General features: G+C 41.4%; 1 protein-coding gene across 2 annotated transcripts in view; it reads right to left on the bottom strand.

Annotated features, from left to right (window-relative positions):
• Positions 1–211: 211 nt before the first annotated feature.
• CCDC170 (coiled-coil domain containing 170) overlaps positions 212–13932 on the bottom strand; it is an 80310-nt gene continuing 66589 nt past the window's right edge. The window contains exons 8-10 of one of the 2 annotated variants that reach the window (XM_033103032.1): positions 12540–12782; positions 3953–4189; positions 212–2184 (exon numbers count right to left, since the gene is read on the bottom strand). In XM_033103032.1, the coding sequence (XP_032958923.1) occupies positions 1984–2184; positions 3953–4189; positions 12540–12782 (681 nt within the window). In that variant the 3' untranslated portion in view covers positions 212–1983. The remainder of the gene's footprint in view (positions 2185–3952; positions 4190–12539; positions 12783–13932) is intronic. The other variant, XM_033103031.1, reaches the window with a different exon arrangement.

The following is a 13932-nucleotide window of genomic DNA, read 5'->3' as shown; positions in this document are numbered from 1 at the left end:
AACAAGAAAGGAAATGGCTGTACTAAAGGGATTTTCAATGTGTCCAAATGACAAACAGTTAATGTGCATATGGATTATATACACTGACAGAATTTCTTTTTCTTATCCCATATACCCTTTCCACCAGAAATCTCTGAAGATTATATTCAATTATATTCAAACATTTTTAATATTTCTACATGTGTTAAAAATCATTGTATATATGCTGGAATCATACATTGGGAATAATATAGAAACATATAGTCGGGTATGTGGACTGTAATTTTGTATAAGAAAGAGAAAGTACAGTACTAATCACTATGGACCACTTTTAGTCTCTTATATGGATCTAGAAATATAATTAATGATAAGTCAAAAATGCAAAAATAATATAACAGTTTTTAAATGACTTATTAAATGTATCTTTGAATAATGTAGAAAATAAATTCACAGAGAAAATAAATCAAGTTTATTAAACATTGTATTTGGAAAATGCACGCAGAGAGAATGTACAAAAAACAGTCTTCAGGCGCCTCAGGCCACCCCCCAACCCCCTCACCGTGAAAGCTTTCTATGGCCTGAGTGAAGCACAGCCTCTGGGCCACTCCGTCCTCCAGAGACCCAAAGGTGACATCACCTCTTCCACTGTGGCTGAGGGTGGGTCCGAAGCAGCAGCCACTGCATTTGGAGCAGTGAGGGGACCTCCAGAGATGCAGGCCTTCCCCTGGGAAAACCCGAGGCTGCTTCTTTGCTCGTTGCAGACCTAGCTCAGTCAGGGCTGGATAGGTGTGTTTACTCAGTTGCAAAACACTACTCCATACTGTCCCTTCGCAGGAAGGAGAAAGCCAGAGAGAAATGACCCAGCCCTGGCGGCAATCCCTGTGGGGTCTGTCATCCAACCTATAGGTGCCAACCTCATTTCCTTTCTTCTAGAGTTTCCATCCTTGGTTGTAACCTGTTTTTTTCCCTCTCCTTTAATTAGCCACCAATGCTTTTTTTCAGGGACTATAAAAAATAATTTCATATGGCAGAAATCAGATAATTGCCCAAAAGAGTAACACGTTTTTCTCAGTGAAGAACGTAATTTCCTGAAAAAAATATTTGTGAAATAGAAATTTAAAAGGAATGAAGAAAGTGAGAGAAATTCATAAGAAAATCCTGATCCTGAAAAAGTACCCTTGCTGCGAATGCACTTGATATATTGCTGAGTAAAACTTTGTAGGATTTCTTCGTCTTACAGGTTTCATGTTAAAGGTATCATTTTTAAAGTACTGAGATCAGCCCTGTTCAGACATTAAAAACTAAAGCCAAACACAATCTGGGAGCAATATTTAAAACAGGTAAGTTTCTTACAGGGCCTCGGACCATTCATGTTTTGGCCAAATAATTAGGTGTATTGCTTTTGGAAGATATCGTAAAGTAACCTCAGTTACTTCTGGACTTCAATTCTTGATAGCATGGATGTTTTCCTTCCTTTGTGCAGACTATTTTCACCAGACTCATGAGGATTTGGAGAAACTGAAGGCGTGTGGAATAGCAGACCGAGAAGAGACGGCCTTTGATGCATCCTGGTTCTGTAACAAACCAATTGCACCCTTGGGTAGGTAACACCCTCACTGTGCCCCACAGAGGTTGTAAAATAAAAACATTAAAGCTTCTCCATGTGGTTATTATAAGAATTAATTGGGTAGTAAAGCCCCCAGCTCATAATAGACACCCCATAAATGTTAATTTCCTACCGACATTTCCCGTTCTAGATATGCAACCTAGTGGAATTCTTCTGGGTCCCAAAGTGCTAGCAAATGAAATATAGGTGTTTTTAGTGCCGACCATTTATCTACGGTGGGCACCTTACAGATTCTTTGTTCCCTATAATGGATTCTCACCCTCTCACCAAAGTATATAATAGTCACACACTGATCAAATATCAAAGGTTTAGGGAGTTTGTGAAATTGAGCATTGTGTCCCATCTCTTAGCTCCATATCCCTCAAGAGATATGGTGTTCAATGAAGAATTCTGAGGTGGCCTTGTGGGTGTCTATCTTGCCTGGTAGTCACATCTTTGAGGCAGGCACAGGTGACAAAGTGATGTTGATGTGAATGAATCAGTCTTTCAAGACATTTGATGATTTCATAGTCAGGAAGAGCAAGACTACTCATGTTTAAGCCCAGCATCTTGGAAACCACCTCCCTGAAGTCCACCAGCTGGAATATCAAACAAAAACACATTAGCTGAGACAGCAAATGTATCAACTACTGCTAGGCCAAATGCAACAACAACAACAAAAACTATGGAAAATGCAGGTGTGCATGAGGTAGGTAAGTTACTTACTCTCTGTAGCCTTTTAGTTCTCTAGTTTATAAAATAAGAAGGCTAGCCTACTAAATTACCTCTCGAGTCCTTTCAGGCACCAACCCTCAGTGATTCCATAACCACTTTTAGGATGAGCCAATCAATGTGGTATTGGCTACCAAAGTCAAGAATCCCAGTTAAGCAACCATGAAAGAGACTCTGACCTCACTAAGTTCATTTTCTCACTTCCATGGGGGGTATAACCATCGACCTACCTCCCAGGGCTGCCCTGAAATTCAGATCAAATGAAATATGGCCATGAATGTGCTCTGCATGCTAGGTAGGAAGTGCTTTAGAAATGTTGGTATGGTTGTGCCCATGGGTGAGAAGCACTTTAGTACTGGAATGTTAACTGGGCAATGCAGTTCTTAAACTAAAGGAAAAACAAATGGCAAGAAAGTATGAGTTGATGAAAATAGGACGGCTTCTAAATGATGCTCAAATCACATCACACAGATCGTGCTATCTCACAATCCACAACGTTGGACCCTCCGGGACTATTATTAGTCCATCAGAAAAGGAAAAATGGGGGAAAGGGGGTAAGAGGTGAGGACTGGATACAATGGTTGAAATGAGCCTACACCCCTTTGAATTCTCATAGACTGGTTGGTGATTCTAGGCTAAAGCAGAAGCAGAATAGTCAGGGATACCTGGGCAACACCTCGCCAGAGATTCCTTCCGTTTTAGAAAAGGTGTGATCCACCTGCAGACAGATGTTGCAGCCAGAATTGCTTTCCAAACAGTCCCACCATGTGGTCACTCGCTTCCCAACCTTCTTCCTATGCTGAGTCCAATTTGGGAAACGTGACACTCTCTCCAGCCTCGTCTCCTGTCCTCAGACTTTCCCATTCTTTCGAATATGACCAGAACTCTTAACTGCGGAGCAGTTTCTCTCTGAGAACACTCACTCATGGTTTGGCCTTCCTCAACTCTGCCTGACACATGAGCCAGAGCAGAGGCAGCCGAAGAGAAAAAACATCCCAGGATCAGAGTCCACTCTACGCCCTTTTGCACTTCGGAAAGTGATGAGAGCCAAAAGCAGTAGGGGTCAGGCTGCCCGGTACATGCTTCTTTATGCCTGACCTCCTGATGTGCTCACCAGATAAAACTCTCCTCTTGCAACCAGCGAGCGAATAAGTACTGTTTTATGGTTTACATCTGGGTTCGGTCGGCCATCAAGTCTGGGTGCCACTGTCTGAGATTTGGGACCGTTTGTCTGCAACCAATCTCTGCTGGAGATAAGGTTTATCCTGACCTCCTGAGGCTGAAGCCCTCCTTAGATGTAGGATAATGCAGACTTCAGAGGCAGTTGGCAAACATAATAAAAAAACCTCTCCACAACCAGAACCTGGCTTCTCACAGGCTTTCCATTGCCTTGATAAGAACGTCTTTTTCTTTCCTACACTTCGTGCCATGAAAATGTGAATTACTTTTCTTAGCAAAGTAAATCATAATGGATCTTTTAATGACAAAGAGATGCTAGACAGCAGGCAGAGATGTTGAAATGATACTGAAAGCTTTGTAAATTGTTTATGAAGACACGTATGAATAATGGTCAAGCTTTTGAATTGTCCTATTTTTTTCTAAGTAAGAGGGTTTCGTCACCAGATTTCTACCCACCTGCTTTTCTCTCTTTTCTGCTTCTTCCAGAGATTTCTTCAGTGTCTTCACTTCTCTGGTTACCACTTCTATCACGTTCCTGGCCCTCTCTTTATCCTCCTTAGCCTCATGCTCTGTCGCGTCCAGCTCTGACTTGACAGATATTAGCTTTTGTTCAGCTTTCTCCTTCATCTTCTCCAGTTTGTCTCTGGATTTATTTAGGTCTTCAATGGCTTTGGTCTGTTCCAAAGTTTTAATCTAAGAAGTCAAGAGAATGCTGATAATGCCTTTGATATTTATTTAGGAAAACTGTATAAACAAGACTCATCAGAAGTCAATGGAATTCACTTAATAACTTTTTTATGAATGAAGAATGGAATCCATCCCAGTTATACAGACTTGGCCAAGCATATGTTCTGGACAAACATGTCATACGTCAGTTATAGTTTATAAACAACATATTGGAATACCATTATTTGGAAAATCAATGAGATAAAATGGTAGAGAGAATGATTCCGGAAGTTAAATCCTCACATAAAGCCTGCTGGTACTGACACACAGGCTCTACGAGCTCCCTGGGCAAAAGCAACTTGTACTTTTTGACCCGACCAAAGGATTATTCCTGGTTTAGAAATATTAGGAAGAGCAAAACGTCTCTTCTTCTAGTGTTTCACCACAAGGAAGCCCCGACTAAAATCCCCTCAGCCAGTCGTCATCACTGCTGTCAGGAAAATCTACATCAGCAACGTTTCAGAAGAAATGTCTTCTGACTTGACCAATGAGGATGGGAGGGAAAAGATGTCCAGGCCACTCCACAGCAAGCTAGGGGACAGGAGGGCTGTCTCTCTCTAAGATAAGAAGCTGCTCCAGAATCTTACAGCCAAAGCACAGAGCATCCTGGCGTGTGAGACATGTTTCCTTTATTAGCTTAGTGTTTAAAATTATACCAGATCTGCTTACAAAAAGAATTTGAGTAAAAAGGGATGAAATTCTGATACATAATATAACATGGAAGAACCTTGAAGATATTACACTAAGGGAAGTGAGCCAAACACAGGAGGACAAATATTGTATAATTTCACTTATAGAAGGTAACTAGACTAGGCTAATTCATCGAGATAAAATGTAGACTAGAAGTTACCAGAAGCAGGGGGAATGGGAAGTTATTGTTTAATGACACAGTTTTTGTTTAATGACAGTTTCAGCATAGGATGATGAAAAAGTTCTAGAAATGGACAGTGGTCATGGTTGCAACACTGTGTGTACACTTAAGAAATGGTTAAAATGGTAAATTTTATGTTATGTATATTTTACTACAATAAAAAAGAATTTGAGGTAGTTTGCATAATTAGACAAAATTTTTTCAGCTGACCATTAAAAATAAATATGAATGGAACTACCACTTAACATCCACTAGGATAGCTATAATCAAAAAGATAGACAACAGCAAGTGTTGGTGAGGATGTGGAGAAACAGGAACCCTCCTGTACTGCTGGTGAGAATGGAAAATGGTGCAGCTGCTGTGAAAAACAGTTTGCCAGTTTTGAGAATGTTAAACACCGAGTTAACATATCACCCATCAATTCTACTCTTAGGTATATACATTCTAGAGAATTGAAAACTTATGTCCACACAAAATCTGTATACAAACGTTCATAGCATACTCATTCATAATCACCAAAAAATGAAAACAACCAAATATCCATCAACTGATGGGGACATAAATACAGTGGAATATATTTCTGCAATAAGAAGGAATGAAGCGCTGATTCATGCTACAGCATGAGGGAACCTTGAAAGCATTACGCCAAGGGAAAGAAGTCAGTCATGAAAGACCACTTACTGTATGATTCCATTTATGTGAAACATCGGAAAAGGCTAGGGGCTGGTGGGCAGGGCGAATGGGTAGTAACTGCTAACAGGCATGGGGTTTCTTTTTGGGGGTGATGAAAATGTTCTGAAATTAGTAGCAGTGATGTTTATACAATTCTGCAAAGATACTTAAAAAAGACACTGATATGCATTTGAAAAGGCTGAGTTTTATGGTATGTGAATTATATCTTTATAAAGCTATCGGTAGAAAGTATACTCACAAAGAAGCTTTTTAAAAGCTCAAAATAATTTACTTTGAAACAAATAAACAAGTGGATATGGAATGAACAAAGAGCAAGTGAAAAACCAGTAGAGCTTTGAATTTAGTTCCGAGCTTCCTAACAATTCAGACAAGCCTACAGGCATAGTCTCACAGAAGCAAACTATAATTTTCTGTTTCAATTTTGTTGAAAATAATTTTTAAATTCTGCATGAAAGTAATAAAAGAAAAGAAACCATCTAATAAGTGTTTGCTGCATTCTCCCTTCCATCCCATCCCTTCTTCCTAAGAAGGAAGGATGTTTTCCTGCTGCTTCTCCTCCCACCCTATTGTTCCTACAACAGATTCTGGGCAACGGGGAGTGTCAGGGAAGAAGAAAACCTGAAAGACGAAATTGAGCTACATGATAAAGAGCTGAGAGACAAGTGGGGACAAAGGTGACAGAGTCTATATTAACTAGGCTGCAGGAACCGCTTGCTGTAGAAACTTGGCGGATGAGGGAATGGTGGGGAGGTATAGGTGTCATGTAGCCAGGAAATAAGAGACAAAGAGAAATGAGTCGATGCTTAAAACTATTGCTGTTCCTGATGAATGAAACCCCTCTTTGTATATCTCTCTCTTACCATTTAGTTGCTGGACTGCTGCTTATTTATTGATGAAGGATTCTGGATGGCTGTGACTTACATAGACTCTATTTAGAAGCTACTGTCAGAGATTTAAATCTTTATCTAGTCTTGGATTTAGAGTGCGTCTTCACTGTGACTGTATAAGAATTATGGTGCATGGAGCACAAGCTGACCAGATCTAAACTCTGACGTTTCCTCCAATACCTCTAGAAAGTCAGAGGAATGGTAGAAACTATTCGAAGACTGGAATTATATGACATGGAGGAAAATCAGATTTATAACGTCTTGTGTGACTTCACTAAATGAGGAAGCCTGAGTCAATACCTGAATCGAATTTCCTGAACTGGAAATTTGTTTTTATCTACTATAACATACAGAACTTCTTAAGAAATTAAATTTCTTTCCAGGCAGAGAGGAGCTGATGGTAGACATGCTTAGACAAGTTCAAAACTTTTGAACTGGTTCCATTCAGGAGAGAGGCAATCCCTTAGGAAACTGACAGCTGCTGTGGGACTCGCTATCAAAAAAGTATAAGAATAACCGCAGCAGCTTAGGAAATGGACAGGAAATGAAATGCCAACAACAGCGGGGGAAGGGACCCTGAGTCAGTTGCTCTTCAGCCAATGAAATGTCACCAGTAGAGCAAGCACTTGAGACAAGGAAATGCCACCCACTAAGTGCAGGTCCACAGGGACTGATCTTGGTAATCATTCATGGATTCCAAGTTACCAAAACCCACACTTGAATGTTGACTGTATATTAGACACCAGTATGTTACAGTATTGTCTCAGCGTTGATTCCTCCATGTGACAATTGCACAGGGGTCACAGACAAGAACGCTCCTGTTCTTCAGAAATACCCGGTACATATTTAGGGGTGAAGTATCATTATGTCTGCAACTTACTCTCAAATGATTCGGCAAAAATAAACAGACCCCCCACCCATTAGGCAAAACACAGCAATCAGTAAACTGTTAACGATTATTACATGAATCGTTATGTAAAGAGTAAAAGACTGTCCGTTATACTATTCTTGCGACTGTTCCACAGATTTGAAGTGTTTCAAAACAAAAAGTTGGGAAAGGGAACTTTCTCATGCACGATCAATACACACATGATGTACTGATCATGCATCCTATCAGTAAAAATTTCTGAATATATGCATTTATGTATATTTATTTATAAATTACATAAACTGCCCTAAGTAATATATTCTTTAGATTATCAAACATTTTGCATATTGGGAATATTACATTGATGAAATAAATATCAATTTCAAAACAAAGTTTTCTCCCTTTTAAACAAAGAGATTTTCTTTGCGTGCAGAGAAAATATGTGGCAAACAGGGAAGGTGCTGGGATTGGTGCATTGAATTCGAGCCTGTGATTAACATAAGAGGAGGTACATTCGGCTCTTCTGCTAAGAATCAAAAAACATTTATAGTGGGCTCTCCACCACAGGCGGCAGAACACAGCTTGGAGAGCCAGAAGCACACAAATCAAGTCTTAATGAGAAGAACGTATAGCCAAGAATTTCTGAAAAAACAGGAGACTTTATCACAATCCTAAAGGCTGCTTGAATTCTTGTTGTCAAGGAGCAAGAGCAAGTAATGGAGCTGTGAGCCAAGCTACCAGGACAGAACTGGGAGCTGTGGTGGTGACTGGTGGTGATGGCCAGACTCGGCCTCCTAAATCATACCCCAAAAAACAAGATTCCTGGGACTGGGGCGGGGTGAAACTGTTTTCTTATCCTCCTAAGGGAGCTTCTCACGTCGGCCCAGAGATCAGTGAGAGACTATGCCCCTAATTTTCTTCCAGTGGGACAGAACGGGTCATCAAAAACACTGATGTGCCTCTCAGACCCCCAAGAGGATGGAGAAGGTTCTCAGTGGGCTTCCCTTCTCACGAACGCCCTCTCTGCCTCCTGAGGGAAAGAATTCCCTCATGTTACAGGGGTCAAAGGCCCTGAAAGAGATTGTGATTACATTTAAAACCTGATGTGTTGAATCTCCCAGAGGATCTGAGTTCTCCAGCTGGAGGGTTTTCAAGAGGCTGCACTGAAAATGCAACCCTGCAGGAGCACCACACGCAGGCCCTCGGAAAGGGGTGGGACAGCCAAGTGGAAGGGTCTCCCCATGGGCCACGCAGACGCTCCATTCCTCCTAAAGAGAACCACACGGATTTAACCAGGAGGAAACCGTGGCAGAAATGAAAGGAAGGTGTTCAGCTCTGCACTCTGAGCACACCTCCACTCCCTGACCACCCCACACCTCAGGAGGGTCCACCTTACAGATTCTACTCGGTGCACACATTCAAAGTGAGGACATCCCACAGCAATTCAAGGTCAAGGGAGTTACACAACCACAGCTGAGTCCAAGATGGTAGGTTGGGGGAAAAATATAAAGAAAGGCTGCACTGGCTGGGTTGGAGAAAGTCCTAGAGTGGAGAAGGAGCCTGGGGAGAAGCTATATTTTGTGGAGATTATCGAGAGAGTTAGCAAGTAAGAGAGATCTCTGCTGATAGCTGAAGAATGCTGTTCCCTTTCAGTGTCTCCTCGTGGGACTATAATGAAGATAATAGTGGCTGTCCACTAGTTTTGGATTGTCTGACTTCTGATTTTTTGGCCACCAATCCCTACTAAGATCAGGCCACATGGTACAGGCTGAAAGCTGAGAGCTTTCCACCAAATATCTTCCTTTCTTTCATACTGCACAGAGTAAAACCCCATTTCTCAGGCAGACCTTATCTAAGTGAGGTCCAGGGACTTAGTGCTGGCCAATGGAGAGATACAAAGTGTTTTATTGCTCCTGGAAAGTGGCATCCAAGGTGTCCTTCCACCTTCACTCCTCCTGGTGACTGGAACGTGGCTCGAGTCTCCGCAGCCAGCTTGCACAAGAGTGGGTGTTGAGGATGGAAGCTAGTGCTAAGATGGTGAAGCAGAAACACGGAACACGCCAGGGTGGCTGGTGGCCAAGGAGCCATCCCACTAAGTATAGAATGTCTACTTCCACACTGCTTTCCAGTGAGAAAGGAAGAAACATCTGTCCTGTCTACACCACTGCTATGATGGCAGTGTTTCAATATATTCAGCTGAGATGAATCATAACCAGTGCAGGCTACGAAGCCACTGGCATTACATGAGCTACACGAAGTATTTTTCAGACCCTCTGGAATTCTGCCAGACGACTGCACAGCCTGCACTGGCACTTAAGCATATGACCTCTATGCCAATCAAAAGTTCTACTTTAATTCCCTAGGTAAATGAGAAAAGAACAAAGGTAGCGTTAATGCATAAATGGTGCCCAAGTGAAGGCGAAACTATGTTCACGGTGTATGTACCAAGTTTCTGCAGTGATAAAATAAAGCACAAAGCAGAATAAGTGCCTCTGCCCTTAGGCTACATAAATTATAGGCATGCCAAGATCAAAAGAACCTGAACCATAAGCAGTTGGCACCACATACATTCTTATTAATGGTTATTTTTAGTAAACTAACATAATCTAGCTGATTGAATTAATATTGTTAAGTTTTTTTAATTCAATTTTTATACTTCATTTTGGTTTCTAAATTGCTTTGGATTTTATAAGTAAAAATGTAATAAGATTAAGAAATGTCTATGTAGGGTTACATTTCTACCTATGTAGGTAATATTATAATAAAATTATTTTGACTCAACACAGGGAGGAGAAATTTGTGAAAGAACACTTTTCTTTCAAAAGGGGATTTCTACAATACTTTTTTTTTGCTTGCCAACCTAAAATTTAATGTTAAATTCATCAGGAAAGGTCTACTTTTTCTTGGTCTAGAATTCAGGGAAAATACACCATCTGGGTCTTAAAGAGGGAGATTTGGACAGCCTAGGAGTCAAGGTCATCAACATGGTTTTGCAACAGACATATAAATGCTCAAAATAGTCTTATTCATAATAGCCAAAAAAGTGTAAATAATCCAGATGTCCATCAGGCACTAAATGGATAAACAAAATGGGATATATCCATACACTGAAATATTATTCAGCCATAAAAAGGAACTGCGATGGTTAACTTTATGTGTCAGCCACAGTGGTTAGATATTTGGTCAAACATTATTATGGATATTTCCGTGAGGGTGTTTTAAGGTGAGATTAACATTTACATTAGTGGATTCTGAGTAAAGCAGATTGCCCTTCCAAAATGTGTGTGGGCTTCATCCAATCAGTTGAAGGCCTGAAAAGAACCAAAGACTGACTCCCCCTGAACAAGGGGGAATTCTGCCAATAGACAGCCTTTGGACTTGAACTGCAATGTGGGTTTCCAGCCTGCTGGCCCATCCTGCAAAGTTTGAACTTGCCAGCCTCCAAAACCATCTTGCCATCACCATCGTCCCAAACTCTGAGAACAGATGGTAGCTTGTAACTAACTGCATTTCTTCTGGTTTAAAACTTGTTATCATTCATGTATTTCTCAATCTTTCAAGGATTCTTCTCTCCCTCTCTTCTTCCTAAGATGGTGTCTGGGTGAAGGAAAATCCTTGTGGTGTTAGGAGAGGTGACTCTGCTCCTCAAGCTGACCCTGAATCTTCCCTGTATCTGATATCTAACTGGTGAAATCTGTGAGGGTTCACTGATCAAGGTCAAGGCCTGGCCACCGGCCTTTACTAATCCAAGGCTTGGCTGTAACTGCCACTGGATTATAGCTTAGGTGACCTGCCCCAAAGCCGCTGATGCAGAGTCAGCCCACCTGCTGCCATGAGCTCTCCAGCATGCAACTTTTGCTACCTTCCATATCCCCCTCAAGTGCAAACGAATCAGGGTGCAACCTAGGCCGCTGCCTCAGCACCTCCTGCAGGCCCTTCCAGCCAGGGTGGGAGCAGCTGCATGCTAAGCAGAAATTCTACCTCAGTGCACACACTTCCCAAAAGTCAGGTGTGAGGTGAGGGCCCATTGAGGGTACTTAGCCTGATAGCCCCTCACCACGCATGAGACCCCTTCAGATGCTTTCCTTTGTGTTCTAATAAGTCCCCTCCCCTGGGTCGTGTCTGCCCTCCCCTTCTCTAGGGAAATAAGCCTCAACTTAGAAGGGCTTCAGAGCAAAAGAACTAATTACTTAGGAGGGAAATTATGGTGGAAAATGTCTTCTAAAATATTGTCCCCACTACACATATTCATGGGCTGGCTTAATCCCAGATTCCTTTTCCCTACTGGTTTGTTTCCAGTCCTGGAAACATTCTGGAAGTCCATTTCAGAGTACTTGTGTACAAAGAACCAGGACGTTACTGTCAGGTGTACTCCTGACATGCCAAGGGGCCAGGGAGGATGCGGGCACGTGAAGTTACGCATTATTGCCAGTGGCACACATGCATGGCATTTGAATACTCTGACTAAACTTTAAGTTTTAATTCCTTTCTTCTCTGTATTCACTGGCAGTTGAGCCCCTGCGACCCCGGAAGCACATCTCCCCGATCTGTCCGCCCACCTCACCAGGGACAAAGCAACTCGCCGAGTATGACACTCAACACCAGGGCCTGCCTGACTCTCCCCAGTGAACAGCGGGTTCATGTCTCATTTCTTCCAAAGCAAATTCCCACATGATGAATCCCAACACGATCCCTAATATCACGGTCACCCACACTTTCAACAAGTGTTTTTCTTTCCATTACTGAACAGCCCCCTTTTTGACTGATGTTTTACACAGCCAGTACAGCTTCATTTCAAACACTGAAGAGACACTAAGTGGACCTAATATGCTGGTGTGTGTACTTTTTGCACTTTTCCCACAACGCTAAAAAAATCAGAGGAAGTTATTCATCTTTTTTTTTTTTTCCTGGTGTCCCCGTGATAAGGCGGTCAGTCTTTTCCATAAACGTTTACATCAACTAGCAAAAAGCAACCACGAAAGGAAGCTGAGCACTTGCCTTAAGCTCACTGGTGTCAGCCAGTTTGGCTTTGAGCTCAGTGTTCGATTCTCGACACACGCTCAGCTCCTTCTGCAGCCTCTCTACCTTCTTCTGTAACTTCCGTCCGGTGAGATTGGCCTCGTCCCTCTCCACAGCCAAGGCTGTCCGCACCTGCTTCTCCTCCTCCAGCTGGGCTATCTTCCTCCGCAGGAGGTTCATATGCAGTTCCTTGCTCTCCAGTCTTTCCTTCTGGGTCTTTAGCTGGTTTGACACAAATGGTTGGTTTTTTTAAAATACTAATTGAGCAGTCAGTAAATATAAATAAATTACTGAGATCATATTGATCTTTATTCACACTTCAGTAAGACTAATGTCTAAACCATCAAAAAAAAGGTTATCGGATTCCTTTTCGTGATTATATTTTTTAGTCCTATTTTTCCCAAGAATTCATATTGAGCTGCAAAGTCTGAGACAAAAGAGCCACAGAAAATGCACAGAGAAGTAGGCTTTCAACATATGATTCCCTCCAACACTATGTAATAATAAAAGTAATAAAATATAAATTTTATTATTATTATAACACAAATGTAAGATAGCCTTTTAAATGACTAAAATGGGATTATCAAGAGCAGAAAATAATAAGACAAAGAGAAAAAATCCTCTCCAACACCCCAATGGCAACTATAATTGCCCTGGTCTTTTCTGAAAGAAGATAGGGTTTAAATCAGTACCAAAAACCTAGACTAACTATATTCAATCCCTTAGAACCAGACTGAGTGACACCAAACATGAGAGCTGATATATTTTTTTAAAGTAAGCTATACCAAGGAGATTTTAAAGAAAGCTTTCTTTATATAGCTAAAATCTTAGAACTAGAAGAGACCTGAAGAAAGTTTTCGTTCATTGGTGTCTTTGTTATATGCCTGGCCTCTATCATTCACAAACCAAGCAGAGAACAAGGTCTTCAAACAGCATTTATCATTGACAACTAAACTTAATGAAGGAAATTATAGTGAGTTTTAGAAAAAGACTATGGACTCTAAGAGAGAGGAAAACTCCTTCTGGGCTTCACATGTCATCATTAGTGAGAGAAATATTAAGTACAGAAACCTGTTTCATCTGTTGCAAGCATTAGGTATCAGAAGAATCATGTGGAATTATAGAATAGTGGAGCTGAAGACTCACATTTTCCCGAATTACAGACTCTGCATTTGTAAAGTTTTCGGAGGAGTGAAGGACTTACTGAAACAGGAGCCGGGGTGAGTTTCTTGCCTAATGGTGACAGCAATGACCAGACCTGTTTTAACAAGGCCCTTTTAATATTTCTCTACCTAATTTCCCTTCCTTGAACTTCATCATGTCAAACTCCACTCTTCTGCCAATGTACACTGGTAAGTCTGCACACCAGTAA

Source organism: Rhinolophus ferrumequinum, chromosome 3 (genome assembly GCF_004115265.2).
Source record: "Rhinolophus ferrumequinum isolate MPI-CBG mRhiFer1 chromosome 3, mRhiFer1_v1.p, whole genome shotgun sequence".
NCBI lineage: Eukaryota > Metazoa > Chordata > Mammalia > Chiroptera > Rhinolophidae > Rhinolophus > Rhinolophus ferrumequinum.
Note: the sequence above shows the minus strand (reverse complement) of the source record. Positions and strands in the feature narration are given on the sequence as shown.